The 20227-nt window shown below is 52.9% G+C and overlaps 8 protein-coding genes across 8 annotated transcripts; 3 read left to right on the forward strand and 5 right to left on the reverse strand.

Moving 5' to 3' along the window:
• Positions 1 to 596: 596 nt before the first annotated feature.
• On the forward strand, positions 597 to 2511 carry SNOG_11549 (hypothetical protein; the record flags this gene model as incomplete). Its single annotated transcript, XM_001801737.1, has 5 exons — positions 597 to 722; positions 781 to 919; positions 988 to 1388; positions 1479 to 1749; positions 1799 to 2511. 5 exons carry the CDS (start codon positions 597 to 599, stop codon positions 2509 to 2511), a joined length of 1650 nt encoding a protein of 549 aa, XP_001801789.1.
• A 73-nt stretch (positions 2512 to 2584) lies between these two features.
• SNOG_11550 (hypothetical protein) lies at positions 2585 to 3552 on the reverse strand (the record flags this gene model as incomplete). Its single annotated transcript, XM_001801738.1, has 3 exons — positions 2585 to 3042; positions 3089 to 3393; positions 3443 to 3552. The coding sequence occupies 3 exons, from the start codon at positions 3550 to 3552 to the stop codon at positions 2585 to 2587; spliced, it is 873 nt and encodes a 290-aa protein (XP_001801790.1).
• A 682-nt stretch (positions 3553 to 4234) lies between these two features.
• On the forward strand, positions 4235 to 4989 carry SNOG_11551 (hypothetical protein; the record flags this gene model as incomplete). Its single annotated transcript, XM_001801739.1, has 2 exons — positions 4235 to 4335; positions 4389 to 4989. 2 exons carry the CDS (start codon positions 4235 to 4237, stop codon positions 4987 to 4989), a joined length of 702 nt encoding a protein of 233 aa, XP_001801791.1.
• A 364-nt stretch (positions 4990 to 5353) lies between these two features.
• On the reverse strand, positions 5354 to 7273 carry SNOG_11552 (hypothetical protein; the record flags this gene model as incomplete). The annotated part of the gene is made up of 4 exons (XM_001801740.1): positions 5354 to 6160; positions 6207 to 6997; positions 7046 to 7206; positions 7260 to 7273. 4 exons carry the CDS (start codon positions 7271 to 7273, stop codon positions 5354 to 5356), a joined length of 1773 nt encoding a protein of 590 aa, XP_001801792.1.
• A 619-nt stretch (positions 7274 to 7892) lies between these two features.
• SNOG_11553 (hypothetical protein) lies at positions 7893 to 9355 on the forward strand (the record flags this gene model as incomplete). Its single annotated transcript, XM_001801741.1, has 3 exons — positions 7893 to 7944; positions 8100 to 8459; positions 8637 to 9355. The coding sequence occupies 3 exons, from the start codon at positions 7893 to 7895 to the stop codon at positions 9353 to 9355; spliced, it is 1131 nt and encodes a 376-aa protein (XP_001801793.1).
• Positions 9356 to 9762: 407 nt separating this feature from the next.
• On the reverse strand, positions 9763 to 10945 carry SNOG_11554 (hypothetical protein; the record flags this gene model as incomplete). The annotated part of the gene is made up of 3 exons (XM_001801742.1): positions 9763 to 10063; positions 10124 to 10593; positions 10649 to 10945. 3 exons carry the CDS (start codon positions 10943 to 10945, stop codon positions 9763 to 9765), a joined length of 1068 nt encoding a protein of 355 aa, XP_001801794.1.
• A 789-nt stretch (positions 10946 to 11734) lies between these two features.
• Positions 11735 to 13099, reverse strand: SNOG_11555 (hypothetical protein; the record flags this gene model as incomplete). Its single annotated transcript, XM_001801743.1, has 1 exon — positions 11735 to 13099. One exon carries the CDS (start codon positions 13097 to 13099, stop codon positions 11735 to 11737), a length of 1365 nt encoding a protein of 454 aa, XP_001801795.1.
• Positions 13100 to 14363: 1264 nt separating this feature from the next.
• SNOG_11556 (hypothetical protein) lies at positions 14364 to 19719 on the reverse strand (the record flags this gene model as incomplete). The annotated part of the gene is made up of 5 exons (XM_001801744.1): positions 14364 to 14537; positions 14574 to 14940; positions 15000 to 19243; positions 19311 to 19406; positions 19438 to 19719. The coding sequence occupies 5 exons, from the start codon at positions 19717 to 19719 to the stop codon at positions 14364 to 14366; spliced, it is 5163 nt and encodes a 1720-aa protein (XP_001801796.1).
• Between the last annotated feature and the right edge of the window lie 508 nt (positions 19720 to 20227).

The raw sequence follows: 20227 nt of genomic DNA on the forward strand, positions 1-20227 counted from the left end.
GGGTATCATCTTTGCAAAAGCTGTGAATTGTAAGAAGCAGCGACGAACATGTCAGTAAAATACTTCACCTCCTTGGGTCGTGCACTGTGCGCCCGTTGGGCGATAGAATAGTTGCGCTTGAGGCACGTGCTGATGGTTGGGCAGGCGGTCTGCCAAGGTCGTTGCTTGGTTGATGCTTAAATGCACGTCACTCCCAAGCTACTCGGTCGAGCTTCGGATGCATTCGAAACGCCGCTTCGCCTGGTCATGCTCCCGTAGGCATGTGAGGCTCTTGTATAAGTTCTCGGTCGCTGAAAAGCTAGGCACGCCGCAGCCATGGCGGCCAAGGATGATATTGGCGCTCTCGGCTCACCCAACTAGGACACGCGGAGGTCATTCCCGCGACTCAGCCTCAATGTCCGTCAGACTAAGGACAGGCGGTTGATGAGATGTTTCCACCGGTGAACAGTTGTAGTCAGCGACGGTGCTCGCCTGGACGCCTCACTCGTCGCGACTTGCATACATCTCCTACGCGCGCCTCTCGTTACCACACCCAAACTACAGCGCAATGAGTTTCATTGTCGCTAAAGTGGCCGCGTCAGAAGCACCGAATAGTCATGCCGGCTATTGCACCGCTACTTGAGCTTTCTGCGCGTAGCGCAACAAATAGCACGTCACCAGCTCCTCTTCAAGTCGTATGCGCGTTCCCTGTTTCTGGTCAGTACGGGGCTGGAAGCCGAATCGTAAGTCCAAACCACGAAACGCACGATCCTAACACGCAAAGCTTACAAACGGCTACAGTTGTACTATGTTCTAGTCATCACGTGTATCTTTGCGCGTAAAGCAGAGTGGCTAAGAGGAGCGTTGTTGGCGGCTGCGCTCGTTCTGCCCAGTGTTGCTGCAATACACGCCATCGTGCTTGCCAGCACGCACGTGAATGGTTAGTTCCACCAACACCACCAAGAGATCCAAGAATCTCACCCAGGATCTAACCACCACAAATTCTAGGCGCGGTTGACATGGACATCTACGGAGCCTTTCAATTTTGCTCAATCGCAATCCTGGCGGCGCCACTTACCGTTCGCTTATCGAAAACCTATTTCTACGACCCTGGACGCAATGTCATCTTCCTATGGACTATACTTATACTCGCCGGACTCATCGCTCTTTGTGTCGAGTTTTATAGGGCGACACCAATTGATTGTACTTCTGCGCAAGCCGGCGTCCCGAATCTCAGTAAGAAGAATTTTCCATACGGAAATACAACATGCGACTTGAGATGCAGCGACAAAGACGGGCCGTTTTCTCCTTTGCGTGGGGGAGCTGCAAGTGAAATATATGTCGTACCTGCTCCGACTAGATTGAGCTTCAATACAGGAATGCTTCTAGCCGCAGGATTTTGTATACCGGTACGTACCCAGCCATGCCGCTATATAGTTTGCAGATTCGTTTCACGAATTGTATGTATCACGATCGCTGACCTGAACCTACTTGGGCAGGCAATTCTAAGTCTGATATTTACTTGGGACAAGATCCTCGAGATTAATTGGAAGAGGCGACGCGAAGCCGAGGAAAACCTGGATGAGCCTGTCGAAGGTGCCAATGTCACTGTACGTGAGCTTAAGGGGATTAACAGCGTCGTACGGATGTTCTTAAGCGTCGTCGAGATTCCGCTTTTTGGTGGAGCTGTCATTGCCATTTTGAGCTTCGGCGAAGCCAACTTCTTCAGTCAGCAGGTTGCATATCAGACTGAGCCCATGGCAGCAGTTGGTATGATCTATATCAAATCCACCACGTCTACCACGCTAACATTGGATAGGTCAGTGGGCACCTATTGCAGGTACAGTAATTGCGGCCTTGGGCTCACTGTATCTTCTATGGTACAAGGGAGAGAAGGATTTGCAAGAAGAGCACACAACTTTACCCCATACTTCTGATTATCTCCAGCATGGGTCAGGTAGTGACCGCGAAATGTCCCCGAGTCGATTTCCCGATGAGCCCCGTTCGCCTGGAGCGGTATCAGAGGGGCTTGGGCTCGGTATACGAACAACGACGTCCAATGATATCGGGCGGATTCCCACAATAACAGAACCTGCCGTTGAGCGAAGTGCGACAGCAGGTACACAACACCGGAATGGCGAAGACGATCCATCAGCTGGCAGGCCACGAGTACGCCAATGGTTCACATCCGCCGCGAACTATCTCGGCAATGCGGCTCACCACAAGCTCGATGTTTCGGATTACAAAGACCAAAAGGCACATGCATTCCCAGAGATACCAGGCGAGCCTTTGCGCAACGCCGCGATCGGACGTATCAGCGAACAGTATACTGTCTTACGTGCGGAAAGATCAAGAGCGGAAAGTACATATGCGCCTAGTATCGCTTCCAACTCTGGCCTCGAGGGCGGTTCGACACCACCAACTCATGCATCTCCGCGACCGGACATAAGTCCGTCCCGAAAACCAAAGAGAAAGAACACTCTCGAAGTTCCTACCCCGGTCCACATTCATCGCAGGACTGAGAGTCATTGAGCCGATATGTTGTATGAGGTAGAAACTATGTACGCAATACTTTGTACATGGCCCGGGCGACTTTGTGGGCGCTCTACATGCCGAACCAAGCCTCGGAAACTGTCAGATGCGACGGAACAGAATGCCCGACTCCTACGGCCCAGATCCCCTGGACATTTGGACCGAAGTCATCCGTCCTATAGTTCTTTTCTGGTGTGTCCTTTTGCGATTTTGTCGGGGTCGTAGATACGCCGAAAACATTGCTCCATTGCTTCAATGTTTCGTCGTAGTTCCTGGGTGATAGTGTTGAGTCAACACTCCCGTGCCAGAATTGCATCCGCGGTCTCGTCCCGTTATACCCGGCATCCATGCCTCGTACTACGTCTCCCCAGTGCTGCGCGGTCGAGATAGATTGTCCGCCTGAGCAGGTATTATTCCAGGCAGCTGATGCCCCAGAGGAAGACACAAAGCAGCCTGCCGGAACGCCGGAGTATAGCGACACAGCAGAGATGAGTTCCGGATACGTCGCTGCCAGGACATTCGACATCATGCCTAAGACATTAGAGCAGCTCTGCTACATGGCTTCGGAAATACTCACCGCCCGATGATCCACCTGTAACAAAGACCTTCTTTGAATCAATCTTGTACTTGTCGACTGCATACACAATCATGTTTGCAATCGCATTAGAGTCGCCACCACCATTGTGAGAGAGCGAAGACCTGCTAGATACATCCCAGCACTCCGTGGTCGAACTCGGCCACACTGTTACGTAGCCCTTTGCATCCGAACCTTGCTTCCATGGGATCTTGCTGTTCTGGAAGTACTTTTGCGCGGATGATTGGCATGAGTGTATTGCTACTACCAAAGCATCGCTCTTCACTTGATCGGGCACATACACCCACCTGCGATTACTGTCAGCATCGATCTCAAAACATGATATGTACCACGAACATCCCAGGTTTGGCCCGCGCACTGCCGCCATAATTTGTGACTTGCGTCAACTGGGCAGCGAATGAAGTTGAGACCAGGGCCAAAACGGGAAGAAAGACTTGAAGATGCATAGCGATAGAAGTCTATGGAGTAGATATAAAGGTCGTATCACACGCATAGCGTACTTATACATTCAACTTCTCCACATACGAGTAGTGGGGTCTCCGGTCATCCTCGTACCTCATGCACATATACCTGTACGGCCATTGGCAATCTATGTTCTGATGAATTACGCTTTGTCCGTATCCAAGGACGCGTTCGTTCCACGATCAAGCATCGTCATAAGCTTTTCACATATTTACCCGTATATGAAGTAACCCCTGCTTCCCCACGGTTTGATCGCCGACACAGCAACATCAACTGCCGGTTCATAGTGATGTGCTTGCGTTGAATGGCGGGCTCGTTTCACGGAAGCAAAGTGCTCATATCAGAGCGAAAAGAAGCTTCGCGTCAGGCGCGCGCAGTCTAGATGAAAAGCTTCGATGCCGCAACCTTAATAAGCGCATCATCAACCCAGCTACTTGCCAGTTGCGATTTGCTACATAGCGTAGTCTGCATATGTCATACTGATTCTCTTTGAGGGGAATTTTGTCAGGGCTCATCGTCCACATTGCTTCTATGTGTCCGGTGTCTGTTCCGGATCTTGCTCGCTTACAATAGCAGTGCGACTGATCTAGCAATCGCTTCACATATCCAAGACCTAGTCAGTAGAGAGCTCAGCTTCTTCGCACGGTAGGTACAGTTTAACTCACGATGTGGCAAACTGTTGTCACCATCATTGGCATTGCCGCGCACTGCGTCTCCGCCCACGGTGGCGCACTGAACTACACTGTCGGGGACACATGGTATCCAGGGTGCGAATTATCTCTAACTACCTCAATATACGTGGTCTGACCTATAACACCAGCTACGACCCCTTCGGCGACCAAACGACACAAGACTCCGCACCATGGATGGTCCAACGCAAGTGGATCACCAACAACCCCATCTTCGAGACCAACAACATCTCCCTCTCGTGCAACACGCCGGGCACACCTGCGCGCGCATACATCCCGATCACAGCAGGTCAGAATATCACCGCGGTCTACGGGTACTGGGTCCACACCGTCGGTCCCATGATCGTCTGGCTCGCGTACTGCGCCAACGAAGCCAATGACTGCCATGTGTTCGACAGCTCCATAGCCGACTGGTTCAAGATCGGCCAAAGAGGGCTGTTGGAAGGTACCATTGAGGAAGGAACGTGGTTTCAGAAGTCGTTTAGTATGTGGGATGGCAGTCCGAGTTTGTGGCCCGAGACTGTTCCGAAGAACTTGAGGCCGGGGAGGTATCTTGTCCGCCATGAGATCATTAGTTTGCATAGTTCGAATAAGCCGCAGTTTTATCCGGAGTGTGCGCATTTGGATATTAGTGGGAGTGGGCGGGAGTTTCCGGCGGAGGAGTATATGGCGAAGATTCCGGGGGTGTGGAGTATGGATCGTGAGTTTGTCGATGTCTACGGTGGGAGTTAGTAACTGATCAGAGATAGAACCAGAGATCAATATTGATGTATACTCGCCGGAGGTGGCGAATCGAACAGTGAGTAGACAAGGATTGCATGTAGACATGGACGCTGACAAGTGATAGACATACAACATACCTGGACCACCCGTGTGGACTGGCACGTCATAGACTACTGTAGCTACTGGCAAGCACGTCCGAAAAAGAAAAGGATGTATGAACCTTGGTTCGAGAATATCCAGTGACGAGACAGCGCTACCTAATGTCCTTGCTGCATCGGGATCTGCTCTGGTCAGAATGCTTGCCTCGCTGCCATCATGTGGTAACCTGTAATACAGATTTTCACAATGCATACGACCGAGGTCGTATCTACCATCAGGTCAAGTCGATAACCTCGGGTGTGTCCGACCTCTTTGGCGACTTTGAAGGCTTTGCTGGGCAAGCACCCGCTGTAGATCGCATTTCTAGACTCAGCCGTAGAGCTCGTTGTAAGTCCAACTCTTCCGACGCTGAAATATCACCTTGAGAGATCATTTCGCCCGACCGTTTATTGGACCTAGCTGGATAGTTTCGAATGAAGAGCGGGCCATTGTCGTCTATATTTCCTAGTTGAAAAGTGCCTCTAGCAGGTTGCGGAGCTGTCGATTGACGAGCAAGCGAGCGGGACATGCTCGGGCTATCGCTAGTTACTAATTCAGTTGGGCTTTGAGCCATACGCGATCTCTTTGCTGCGCTACTAAGCTGCTCAGCGTGCGCATCGACACTACCATCATGAATTCGTTTCGACGTTCGAGATTCGTTTGCCGAAATAGGCAGTGCGAACAATGCCGGTGGCAGAACTTTTCGAAGTAGATACGTGGGTACCTCGCACTCGACTCGGTGGGTTGATTGGTACAAGTTGTCTTCGGCGACCATCAAGAATTTCCACTCTGTCCCACCAGGTATTGGCCTCAGCAGCTTTGTCAAACCCATGGGAGAGAATCCAATCTTTGTTTCTAGTTGTCTGGCGGTTATATCCTGGTTCTTTGCTGGCCTTGATCGAAGCAACTCGACGCCGTGGACGTGATCATGTGCCAACGATGGATCCCTGTCGGCGAGATCACGAGTGAGCAAAGTCGGTACCACCCATTCCATGTATAGTCGAGCCCAGATGTTGACTTTGAGGATGAAAAGATTAGTAACCTATTGATACATACAATTAGTGCGGCGACGAATTACATCTTTGGACTGTCACGCGGAGAAGCGCAGCCTCGTCTACGGAACGTTTGTAGTCTGGAAAGAGTTGCTTGTTACGAGCATGGAATGATTCTGGATGTACCCTGGGTTTGTTGTACTTCAGGAGGGTGGTAAAGCTTGGAAAGTTGGCAGGCACTGCGATTTGGATGTTCTTTCTTTTGAAGAAAGGCTTCAGTACGTGCTCTCTCCACCTATGACAGTCATCTTGATTCGTCGTTTTGCACAAACTTATACCAAGGCCAGACTTTGCTGCTTCGAGCGATGTCATAGCGCCGCATCGTGCAAGGCCTACAGGGTCGTAGTCTCCCCCGGCGAGCATGGCGAACAGCACGCAGCCTTCACGCTTCAAACGGTGCTTTTCGGCCAGAGTCGCAGCACGAACCACCCGCACCGTCTTAGCAGCCTTCTTGGTATGTCCTTTGTTCCTATTATCGTACCCTTCTTCCTTGGGAGTCCGATGGTCGCGAAGCCAAAGGGTACAGCCAAACATTAGGCAGTCCGAATCTTGCGACCACACGGCGTCGACTATGCGGAGCTTCTGTAGATTGCAGCATTCGGCCTCGGCCTCTCCGGGCGCATCTATGTATGGGATACCAAAGTGCGTCAAGGTTTCTTTCAAAAGCTCTCGGTCTTTTGGGCTGACTTTGCGACCGTGCTGGGTACGACCGCGTTTAGCAGGGACATCGGGACCATCGAAGACGAACACGAGTTCAATGTTCAGCGTCAAAAGGTTGCAGATTCTGTAGAACATTGCCTTCTCGACAGGATTGGCAGCTGGTACTTCTATGCAGAGATCAGTTGCGTACTTGCACTGGTCAGGGTTCTACGTACTGCGACGGATTGCAGCGACCTTTTCTGGAGATACATTGTTGAATCGCCAATCTGATTCATCGACGGCAATTTTCAGAGGTCTTTTGTTGTGCAGAAAGTGCTCTTCGGCAAGCTGGGCAATTGGAACAATGTCCTCACAGGCCTCGATTGTTTCTCTTAAGCTGTTACAGTCAGGATATGAGCAACCCTTGATTGATCTGCATCAGCGACTCACTCAGGAATACCCATTGTCGTGTTCCAGGCCTGGGTTTGGGATGGCGTCACCTAGCTCGCGCCTGTCCAGGTATGTAGGTAACCTCTCGCTCCTTTCAGGCACTTTGAGTGGATGTGTCCACAAATGCCTTCGAAATAATGTAGGAAGAATGTAAAGCAGCAGCGAACATCTACTGTGCGTGGTAGAAATGTCAATCGATCCAGGGTATGGCCTAGTATCAGCCCGGAAGAATGACCTGCGCTACAGAGTGTCGTGTGAAGGCGCGTCGTCGCTTGTTTAACGTCCCAAGGCTTTCGAATCATCAGCAGATACAAATAATTAGGGACATCAGAATATTTTGCAAAGGAAGAGAATGAAAGACACGTCCCGGCGGACTCCGGGATCTAACGCGACCCCGCGCCGTACCGCGTTTGGTCCACGGTTCTCTCCACGCGAATTCACGTGATCAGACTAGCGCGATCCGCAGCTTACGAAGACCCCTGACGTTTATGCTTCAACCCTTTTCAACATCACTCCTGCAATTATCTGATCTGTATAGCTGTTAAATCTGCGACGATAATTGTTGTCAATTCAAGATCGCCCCAAGATTCAACGGCAGAGAAATGATTGTACCGTTGCAAGGGCAAGAAGACCATGTCTCTAGGTACGATTTCACCGCCTTTCATCTACGAGTCCGGTTCGCACCGTAACATTATTTTACACACAATTCACAGTCCTCATTTTCAAACGATGCTTTGTAGCTTTTCTAGGAAATTGACATTCTCATGTTACACCACGTGTTCTTCTACCCAATCTTACTGCTTGTAGCGCTGCGGCACAAATAGATGCTTTAGAGCTTAGGTAAATTGGCAGACACAGGCTTGCAAGGACATCGATGCTCATCTGAAGCTAGGTTCCTCAAGCTTACACTGGAACGCGAGCAAGTACAGAAAGAGATAGTGACACTACGAAAGCAACACAAGGAAGCTTTGCTGCTTGATGCACAGAGGCGCTGCCGCATCTTCGCAACGAGATTTACCAACACTCTTCCCCTCGAATTACGCGAGATGGTCTATACAGAACTATGGTCCGGACAGAAACACCGCCATGATTATCCATCCGAAGGCGAAGGCATAACTGCCGACCCGAATTACAAATCCGATCCTCTAAAGTCAGTGAAGAGAGACAAGCTGTGGCGCTTAAACTGCAAAGGCGACTCATGTCAGTGCTTCAACTGGTGGGACCTCTCGTTGTGGTTACAGCCGAAGTGGGTCGGCCGAAATGTCGCCCAGGAGGCTGCAAAGGCATATTACAGGAGTTTATCTAAGCACACAGGCGGAATACGGCATGCCAACGAGAGACTCGATGTTATCTAGCTTAGCGATTACCTACTGAAAGATCACTTTCATCTGGGTATTCGACCAGCGGATCACGTGCGCTGCCTTGACCTGTTCGTCAGAGCTACGTACGCCAATGATCTCGCCAACGAATATTATGACGACGATGGATATGGCCCCCCCGCCCCGACCGAATATAATCTTGAACAGGATAAATATCGCGTTATCGCCATGGAATCTTTATTGACCTTGACACACTGGCTACGGCCCTTGTTGGACATTCGCGTAAAGAAGGATTTCCATCTAAGAATCTTTTTCAAAGACGGACGTGAGCATCAAAAGTTGGAAGCATTTCGCCCCGTTGTGCGGACATTCGTGGATGCCGGTGCTCACTTTGCCCTCTTATCGCCTGTTCCCGGTATGGATGAGCATCAGAACGTACTCAATTATTTCGAAATGGGCCTGCAAGATTGGCAGAACGAATGGGCAGCAATTGCCGAAGCTAGACGACTCGAGCAGTTAGAAAGCATGCGGAAAAGCCGTATGCGGTACGCCAATGAGGCGTTGGGTGATGACACAGAGATAGATATACTCATCTTGATGCTGAGGAGCCGCGTGCAAAATGATCGTGATGTGAGACGCCTGGTGGAGCTCGTCGCACGTGGCGAGGCGAATGAACGGCAGCTGTACGAATTCGGACATCTTATGAATGACCTCGAGTGGGACGCTTTTGCATCACACCTGCCAGACGATTACAGCGAAGGCACCGCTACAAGCTGAAAGGGTGTTGGAAGGTCCGTCAGCAGAATGTACAATCCGACGGGATACAGTCGAAAATACAAATACTTCATTCATACATGATCATCCACAGCCCTCTTCCTCCGCTTTCCATTCCATCAGCAAACTATCATCACCAAAATCGACAACACACAACACACGTTCAATCGCCAGCATCAAGCCATGCACATTGATTAAAAAAGCCAAAGAGACACTATCAGACTATCATCCCTACAGAAACACAGCCTTGGTGCTACTTCCAAACAGCAAGGGTATATACAAAACTTCACTACAAAAAAAAGCAACCACACAACAACACCACCACCAACGAGATCATGAGTAGGAGTAGTGAAAATAGTAGTTAGTCGGTTCTTCTTCTTCTTATCCAACCCCCTTCCAGCTTCGCAGCCTTAAACCTTCGCGTACCCACCACCCATAGCGAACTTCCCGCCCTGCATCTGCTGCTTGTACGCCTGCAGTTCAGCGGCTTCCTTCTGCTCGTCCGCAAGGAGTGCAGCGTGTTCACGCTTGCCCGCGCGGCGCTGCTTGATGCAACAGAAGGCCATGACGCAGAGCAGCACGACGAAAAGGCCGAGCGAGCCGGCGATGATGCCGATTTTGGCGCCTGTGGGGAGCGCGGCCCAGCGGTTCTTGACGCCGGAGGGGGATTGGATTTCTTTCAGGGCGGGGGAGGGGTCGGATGGGCCGCCACTGTGGTCATATTAGCATGGATGTTGATTGGGATGGGGGAAGAGTGGGAGAGGGACTCACGCAATGACCTTTACTTTCTCCCACGAGCCTGAGGCGTCCATGCCTTCCCACGAGTACTCCTTGGCCTCCGTGTAGTCCTTGGCGTAGACTTGCTGGACCATCATGGTGAACGGGCCGTCTTCGAAGTTGGTCTCGCCGCCCGCCCACTTTACAACACCGGGGTCGTTATTCTTGGTGTCGCCGCCCGCCCACATGCCCAGACGAATGTTCATCGGTGTCTGCGGGTAGTTCTTCCCACCAAGGGCCTGGGCAGGGACAAGTTCACGCACCATCTTGTCATCAAGCCACCACTGGATGCGATCCTTGGTCCAGTCGATAGTGTAGTTGTGGAACTCGTCTTGCGGGGGCGCCATGGGAAATTCCTTGCCACGGTCGTATGCGGATGTGTTGCCTTTGCCGAAGTAGTTGGTGAGCACGTGGGTGTTGTTGCTGCCGAGGAATTCCCAGTCGATTTCGTCGAGGGCTTCGGACTGCAGAATCGCGCTGGACACGATTCCCACGCCCCGGGCGAGCGCGCATGATAACTTCGAAGCGGCCAAAGAGCATGTAGAACTTGGATTGCACCATGGGGGAGTCCCCGGAGCGTTCAATAGTAAATGTCGCGCCGCCTTTCTCGTCCCAGTCTTGGGTGCCCTGATTCTGCTTCTTCCAGACTTTGTCGTTGGACGGGATGCCGGTCTTGTTGAAGAAGAATGTGGCGTTGCTGCCGAGAGCCTGCATGCTGGGACATCCTGTGCTGTTGAGCGGGTTGCAGTCGGTGTGTGTTTGTGCAAAGGCTGTGGCAGCCAATGCCGCCATGGCGGAGAGCGTGAATGACTTCATAGTTGCTAGTAAGGAATTGGTGTCGCTGTCGTGTATATCTTGGCCGTGGAGTCTCAATCAAAGGAGTGTGAGGTGACTTGGATGCGCAATACCAGACGCGCAGTCGTTAATGTGCAGCAAAAAGGAGTGACTGGGTGAATGAGCGTGGAGACTCTCGCGGAGAGAGAGAAAGAGGGAGCGGACTGCGGGCGCAAGGGAGCGTATGAAGCGTGTTTTGAGTAACTCCAGGTGAAGTAGAAGAGGGCTTGACCCTGCAATTAAGGAGGTCTCGTTAGTGCGGGAATGCTAGAGGCTGTCCGTAATTGGTTGAGCCACATTAAACTACAAACCGACGCGCCGATCGCCTGCGAATGGAAATGCACAACTGCTTTTGTGTGCTGCTGGCGATCTGCATCAGATCACCCGCAGTCGAATTACGGTGCTTACCATCAACCTCTTTTTCCAACGTCAGGCCCGCCGTTCGGTCGCATAAACGCCTGTAGGACGTTCCTCATCGACTGTGCCTCGAGGCTGCTGATATGCAGGAACCCGGGTGGCGTGCAGCCAAGGTGTACGTGAAACGCAGCGGCCTCGCGCGCTAGAGACGCCTAAATGACGGCCCCTTATCGATCACCGGGCACGCTGGGCTATACCATGTTCCTGTATAGAGCCGTTTGAACCGAGAGTCCCACTACCAAAAAGAGTTTTATCCGGCCTTGACTTCCATCGTGGGGTTGCTTGGAGCGCTCGCAACTTGGCGAGTCGTTATCATGGCACGGCTGTTTGATGAGTCGCCACGGCTCATTCCGGTCAGAGCTTCCGATACCACACTCGCTGGGCGATTGCCGCCTGTGCGACGGGCTCCTCGTACAGCGACGAACTGGCCGTGTCGATGCTAGTGAGCGATGAACTGCCGCAGCTCATGCGTTTGTTGTAGTCTTCCATGTCCAGCTCCACGATCTCCGCCGAGTCTTCGTCAGATTCGTCGCTGCTCTCCTCCGCCACGATGCTCGGTATTCCCCCCTCTTTAACGTCAAGATAGCTCCCCCATCTGAACAGCCTGCCGTCGAACGGATTTGCAGTCCCGCGCCATCGCCCAATGTACACGTTCAATGCGACCAGTATTCTCCTAATTTCTTCCCACTTGAATCCGTAGTATTTCTCCACCTTCCCCAACTGCCCAATCGCATACCTCCTCGCAATCCCCCAAAGCTTCTCATAAACCTTCCCCTCACACCCCTGCTGCACCGTCTCTTCATACAACACCTCCAGCCCCCTCAGAACCTCATGACAACTCTCCATGACCTGCCTCGGCGTCCTCGAAAACACCACTGCAATAGACTCATACCGCATCCCCGTCTGCAGCAACTGCACACAATGCAACACCTTCTCAATCCGACTAATCGACCCGGACTGCCGCACAAAATCCCTCTCTACGAGCCACTGCTTCAGCGCTCGCACTTCCTCATGCCTGACGAAATGTAAATACGGTAAAACGAACCGATGATCCTGCACCCCGCCCATCACCAACTCGGCCACACAGAACCCATTCGCACTCCCCCTGCGCACGATATCCGGGCGCGCGAGATACAACGACCGCGAGGACTCTGAGAGTTTCAAGCGCCGCAGCACCTCCTGTCTCGGCTGTGGTAATTGCTCTGGATTCGTGAGTATGGGCGTGGACACACACGTCACTGAAGAACCCGCGCTGCCCTCCTCCTTCCCATCCTCAGCAGCTAGAATCCTCCTCTCCACCTCCACCAACCTGCGATATGCCCCCCAAACCCTCATATCCCCCTCCCCACCCTCCTCTTCCCCACTATCTAACCCCCCCAACGCCCCTCTAACCTGCGCATCCATCTCCGTCGCACCCACAATCGCACTGCCACTCATACCCCCCAGCACGCTCAACAACGCCAGCCGTGCGCGCGTAAGCTCCCCTACCTCTTCCACCCCCCCCTCCCCCTCCCCCTCCGGCGACAAAAACGTAAGACGATACGCCGCGCGTATCGCCGGCGAGTATTCCTCCTCCTCGACGTGGTCGGGCGAAGCGAAGCGCTCTGGGACTTCCGGCAACTTGTCGAGCAAGACCGGCGCGGCCTCTTCTGTCTTCTTGTGTGGAGAGAGTTTCGAGAGCGAGAGAGTGCGCTTGAAGCCTTTGATTAGGCGGGCCATTTTTGCAGGCTGGGTTGCGTCCGGGGAGGGAATGGAAAGGGGGAATGCGTGCGGACATGGTTTTGCTTTGCGCGTGGACAATGGGGCGCCCTTGAGCGTGAGCTTTTCCTTGTTCAACGTGGCCGAGTCTGTGGGATGCGGGTTTGTGTGACGGGTGGCGAGGAATCGATAGCGCTAGGGACTCCCTTGGTGGTTTGGTGTGCCTTGCTTCATGTCGAGGCGTTCGAAATGGGGATGCGCTATCTCCCTGTCTTAGCTGTGTCTTGGTTGTTGCGGAACGATGCTGCGTAAACAATAGCCGTGTGTCTGTCTTGGTTGGGATCAGCAAGGCAAGCACGTTGTAAATGTAGGACATCTAGAGCATTCCGCAAGCTCATCAGTCTTCACAGTCTGCGCATCAAGACACGATACATGACAATCACATGTCGATTTCTGATTAACTTGTTCCTATGCCACTCGGCACTGTACTACTCAAGGCACTCCAATCGTGGCCTCATCTCTCCCACCAAACCAAGCCTATTCACCTAAGCTGCTGCAAGAAAAGCCCGAGGCGCAATTTGGCGGGCATCAATAATCTATGAAAAGCCTGTCGCGAGGAAATAGGACATCGAACGCATAAGCTCACGGGCAAACTGCCCAACCCAATAACGCCACGCAAATGAGAAGAAAAGCACACCTAACTAGTTATTCTCCTCGTTCAAAAGCAGGAAAAAGGTAACTCCGTAACACCCCGCAGATGATTGTGTAGTATATGATGCAAAGATAATCCGACTCAGTCTCGAGCGCAGGAAGAGGTGACGAGTTTTTTGGGGGTTCGCTGATGCTTCGAGCACAGCTTTGTGTGTTATACATTTTCGTTTTCGAAAGGAAGACGGGAGACGGGAACATATTAAAGCACGAGAAGCGACAGTTCGGAGAGCAGGGCCGGCGGACGTGGCGTGGGCCTAATGAAAGGAACGCCGCATATATCGGACTACCGTACGATACTGGCCGTGAGGGTATGGCTGAAGCTGAGTTTTGGAGTGAGGCAGACTGAGGCGACTGCTGTGAACACCAAAAGTCAGCTATCCGCGAAGCGAAAGATAACTTTTGTACAAAGCAAGGCAAGAACCTTAGCTTACAATCCAAGTGTCAAAGACAGGCTTGCGGTATGCGCATGTCTTTTTATTGCTTTGGAGACCTGTGCACCCATTAGCTTCTGAAGTACGAAGGGACAGAGGTACAACTATGACCGGTGGGGACTTACGTAGGCGAGTACTTCGGGCTAGTTGGCGACCATCTCTGCTCTGTAGAGTATGGTGCTGAGCCCGGAGAGGTGGGAGAATAGCGCGGCGACGTAGGAGAGTATTGAGGGTTGCCAGCAGGGCTGGTTGGCGAGTACGTCGGGCTCGTGGGACTGAAGGTTGGAGATGTCGGTGACGCTGGGGAGCGCCTCTCGCTAGACGGATTGAATTGCGGGCTTGTCGGGCTATACTGGGGTGACGTAGGACTGAAACGTGGCGAGGTTGGACTGTAGTACGGCGAAGTAGCTCCCATATGTGCTGGTGAGGTAGGGCTGTATGTGGGCGAGGTTGGAGAGAACGACGGCGAAGTCGGTGAGTAACGCGGTGACGTAGGCGAGTAACTCGGAGACGTCGGTGAATTGTAACTTGGCGACGTTGGCGATAGACCAGGTGATGTCGGCGAGTACTGTGGGCTGGTCGCACCGTATGTCGGAGAAGTAGCGCCAAAGCGTGGGCTGCTGATGCCTGGAGAAGTTGGAGAGTACCCCGGCGAAGTTGGAGAGAAGCCTGGGGACATTGGGCTGGGACCAGAAAAGCCAGGCGACATCGGTGCGTAACCTGGGCTTCGTCCGCCAGAGTATGGACTGAAACCTCCGTCGCCATAGCTGCCTCCATACTGGGTGAAGCCACCTTCATCGTTTCCGCCGGCATGTGCAATAGGCGAGAAAGCGGCATCGAAGCCACCCATGCCAATGCCATCCTGGTAGGTCGGCGAGCCAAGATCGTATGGAGTTGCCGCACCTTGGTCAAGGTAGTTGCCGGCACCAGCAGCACCCATGCCCTTGGAGTTGTCCTCCACCATAGTGAGAAGCATGGAGCTATCCATGACAACGTCGAATTCACCGGTACCCATTGGTGCGAGCTGACCAAGCATGATGTTCTCGGACACACCACGGCAATCGTCAAGCTCACCAAAGCCTGCAGCCTCAAGCAGAATCTCGACAGTCTCTTCGAACGAACAGCGCATGAGCGCACCGGTATCGTTTCGGTTGATACCGTGACGTGTGATGGCCATGAGCATACCACGCTGTGTCATGATGTCGACAAGCAAAGCCATGTGTCGGTGGTTGACGTAAGAACCGTCGAAAGACAGAACCATGCCCAGCTCGTGAAGGAGACCAGCTCGAGCAGCCTCGATACCCAGAACACCGAGAATCTCAATGAAGGAATTGGAGTACGTCTTGGTACCATCCACTCCCTCCACGGCGAGTACCTCAGCCAAGGATGTACCCGTTGTGTCAAGAACCCATTCCTTGCAGCGAGGGTCGCTCTTGGACAGGACTAGCGACCTATCTTCGTTCATGACAACGACATTGTCTTCACGGATGAAGGCACGCTCGACACCTTTGAGACCTCGCAGAACAACACCGTCGAGAAGATGTGTCTCGAGCTTCCGCATCCATCGCTCGTCTCGCTCGTCCTCATCCTCATCGTCTTGCTTGAGGTTGCCGTCCCAAATGAAGCGTACACGCATGACTTGCTCGTCTGCGTTCTCGTCACTGAAGATGACAGCTAGATTGGGCGAGAACTCTCGCTTGATCGTGCCAGCTACTTCGCTGATACCAATGTTCTTGTCCAATAGCTTCTTGCGGTCGAGAATAACACGAAGGACCCACTTGGACTGTGATTCGATGACCTCATTCTCTTCAGGAACAATAAAGTAAGACTCCACCATGTCCTGGTCAGACTCCACAAGAGTAGCTTGAATTTCGGGGTCGTAGTAGAGTTCAACTGATTGGGTCAATGAACGAAGCGTGGTCAGCTCAATACGACTACGCAAAACCTTTGCCTCCTGCTGTCCAGCGTTCTTGTCTGTTTGACGGACAAGCATAGACGGGGTCTTGATGTTTGCCGCGATGTTGAGAATTTCCTTAAGACGTGGTACACCGAGGGTGACGTTCTTGGACGACACACCAGCAAAATGGAAGGTGTTTAGTGTCATCTGAGTAGCAGGCTCACCAATGGACTGAGCAGCAAGGACACCTACCATCTCGCCCGGGGCCACGGCAGCCTTCAAGAAACGATCCTGCAATTCTCCTAGGATGTAATCGAGCGCCTTCTTCGACAGAGACTCCTCGACAACGACGCGCTTGAAAGCTAGACGAGAACGGAGATGGCACTTAAAGAGGTAAGTAGCACTGGCTTGCGCCTCAACGGAGAGCGGGTCGTTTCCACGGATGACCACCAGGCTGTCGAGCAAGTCACGGACCTGACAGACAACCTCCGTAGGATGTAGGTCGCTGACATTTTGGCCCTTTTTGATTCCAAAGCGCATTTGTGCAGACTCGATCATGCGCGCGATGTTGAGAGGCAGCTGGAACTGTTGACTGTCGTCTTGGCCAATCACTGTTCGCAAATACTCGCGGTCGATCTTGATCTGATCGAACTCCTCATCGAGGTGACGTTGGATATCAACGTCACCTTGGAATTCGTTAGCGCCGGCGAGCTTGCTTGTCGGGATCTGTGGAGCATCCGTGCCCAGGACATCGACTTTGAAGACCTTCTCGAACTTGGCTTCCGACAAAGTGATCATGTCGATCTTCTGGTTCTCGATGAAGCCACCATCGAGACCATCTTCACCGTAGATGAATTCGATAATGTCACCTAACGAGTTTCGGACAGTGCCGTCATATTTTACCATGACGTCTTCAAGAGCCTTCACTAGACGACGCTGAATGTAACCGGTTTCAGCAGTCTTGACAGCGGTATCAATGAGACCTTCACGACCAGCCATGGCGTGAAAGAAGAACTCGGCAGGCGTCAAACCACGCAAGTAAGAGTTCTCAACGAAGCCGCGAGACTCTGGAGAATAGTCGTCCTTGGTGAAATGTGGCAGGGTACGGTACTTGAATCCGAAAGGAATACGCTGACCCTCCACAGCCTGTTGTCCGACAAGAGACACCATTTGAGAAATGTTGACCGTGGAGCCCTTGGATCCAGAGATAACTGTCTGGACGACATTGTTGAAGTCCTTCAAACTGTTCTGAGCCGCGGTACCACCACCCTCACGACCCTCGTTTAGGTACTTCTGGACCTTTGATTCGAAAGTTCCACGAATAGTCATACCAGGTAGGGGCTCAAGCTCATCCCTCGTGGCTTCCAAGACGATCTCTTCGACCTTTGCCTTTGCTTTGGCAACCTCTGAAGCAATCTTTGCGGCAGTTTCAGGATCTGGTACCGTGTCACCAATACCCAGACTGAAACCGTGATGCAGCAGCCACCAGTTCACAATGCGCTGGCAGGAATTGAAGAACTTGACAGCTTCTCCAGAGCTCAGCTCGTTGAAAATGATGTGAATTACACCACCAGCTGTGGCACCCACGATCTTCTTCGTGACGGAACCAAGAAGAAGTTCGCCACCCTTGATTAACAAGCTCTTATCTTGGAAGTCATTCCAAGGCGAAGGCTTCGAATCGCCATCGCTCCTCCAGATGTTGACTTCTTTCGGGAACGCCATGCTGATGATCTGCTTGCCAGTCCAGAGTGGGCGAGGCTTGAGGATAGCAGGCTCGGGAACAATGCCGTCCCAGTCAGGTACCCACATCATGATGCACATGACTTGTTCGATGGGCAAGAAGTTGTCTCTACGACTCATCTTGTAGACACCGAGCAGAGTGTCCTGAACGATACCCATCAAAGGCTGGTTCTTCTGGGGAGACACAATCTGCTTAGGAACCATGCAAAGATTCTGAATCTCGGCACGGGTCTCATCGCTCTGAGGTACGTGCAAGTTCATCTCGTCACCGTCGAAATCGGCGTTGTATGGAGATGTGACAGACAAGTTCATACGGAAAGTGGAGTAAGGCATGACCTTGACACGATGACCCATCATAGACTCCTTGTGCAGGGAAGGCTGACGGTTGAAGATGATTACATCGTCATCGTCAATGTGTCGCTCGACCTTCCATCCGTACTGCAGCCGCAGATCATCGAGGTTCTTGTTGTGCTTGAGATCGAGACGCACACCGTCCGACTTGATGACATAGTTGGCTCCAGGATGCTGGTTGGGACCGTTGCGAACAAGTGATGTCAATTTGCTGATGTTGAACTTGGTCACGACTTCCGGGTAGGTGAGCGTACGTGCGATGGAGCGGGGTACACCGACTTGGTCCAGGGACAAGTTGGGGTCACCAGTAATGACGGTACGTGCGGAGAAGTCGACACGCTTACCCATCAGGTTACCTCGGAGACGACCCTCCTTGCCCTTTAATCGGCCACGAATCGTCTTCAGTGGACGACCAGATTTCTGATTTGACGGCGGAATGCCGTTAGCATCGTTGTCCATGTAGGTGGCGACGTGGTACTGGACCAGAGCCTCAAACTCGTTAAGAATGTGCTGTGGCGCACCCTCTGAAATACACTCCTGCACACGTTGGTTGGCGCGAATGATGTCACCGAGCTTGTAGGTCAGATCATCCTCTCCGCGCATGCCCTGACCTGTACCGTCGACGGAGATACTAGGTCGGACTGGAGGCGGGGGCACGGGAAGGACCGTCATGATCATCCACTCGGGGCGGGCATAGTCGGCGTTGAGACCAAGCAGAGCCAGTGTGTTGTCTGACAGGAGCTTGAAGACGTTAAGGGCGTGCTGCGGGGTGAGGACTTCTTTGCGGTCGCCCTGGCCGTCAGAGTCTTCACCCTTCTTGGGCTTGTACGTCGCGGTGAGTTTGACACCTTCTTTGCGGATTGTGTCGGGATTCGTGTTGCCGCAGCCACCGTGGGGGATTTTGGGTGCCTTCTTTGGGTCCTCCTCGCCGGTGTCCTGCTCACAGTTCTTCTTCGTTCGCGACATACGCCAGATCTTGTCGAAACGTTTCTTCGCATCCTTTGTCCTGATTGCATTCGCCCAATCAGGGTGGTTCTAGATGTTGCAGTCAGCACATGGTGTTCCGCGCTGTGATGACTTCGTCTTCGCAAGGAAGACTTACGTAGTCGGCAGTAATCAGACCGCAGTTGTGGCAGACCGTCTCAAGAATTTTCTTGATTTTCACGACAAAACCTAGCGCTGTCAGAACCATGAAAACCTAATTGGTGAGTTTCAGAGGACTCACCGACGTGGAAAACGGGCGTGGCGAGCTCAATGTGACCAAAGTGACCGGGGCAGACCTGAATGTCTTCCTTGCACGTGGCGCACGAGTACATGCGGTCAATGGTACCGAGCCTGGGGTCATTGAGACCGTGTTCACGCGGCTTCGTGTTGGACTCGTCCATGGTCTCGGGGAACATGATCTGGCACACGCTCATGGCCTTGATCTCCTCGGGTGAGAGCAGGCCGAACTGGATCTCCTTGATCGTCCGGAGCGGACATTTCGACTGGACGGGCGCACCGGGCGGCATGTTGGCGGTGGTGGTGCGGTTTCGTGGGTGAGGCTGTCGATTGAGCGGAGGCTACTGTAGGCAGATGCCGTCACAGTCGGAGCAGCCGCGGTCGCCCCTCGGGCACCTCTCTCCAGGAATTAAAGTCGCGTAAAAGGGTGCCGTGGTAGCGATGTCGGCGGCGGATCGCGCGTGGTAATGGATTCGATGCGCGGCGCGCGCGGAAAGAGATGCTGGCGAAGAATAGCACCCGGGGGAAAAGGGCTGCACGGGGGCCTCGAGTCGTCGCGCCGGGCAGCGGAAGGCGAGCGCGCAGTATTAGAGCACTCGGGGGAGCGCAGACGGGGCCGTAGAGGTGGAAGACGCGCTCGCTGATATGCGGGCGGTCGATGGTGATGGGGGTGGGGAGGTGGAGGTGGAAGGCGTGACAGAGAAGGGTGTGGTTTCACTTCACAAAGGCGACAAAGGACGGCCGCAGTGCTTGGCACCACCGTCGCGCTAGTGCCAAAACAGCCTCACTCACGTCCCA

The sequence above is a fragment of the Parastagonospora nodorum genome (genome assembly GCF_000146915.1).
Source record: "Parastagonospora nodorum SN15 chromosome Unknown scaffold_19, whole genome shotgun sequence".
Lineage (NCBI taxonomy): Eukaryota > Fungi > Ascomycota > Dothideomycetes > Pleosporales > Phaeosphaeriaceae > Parastagonospora > Parastagonospora nodorum.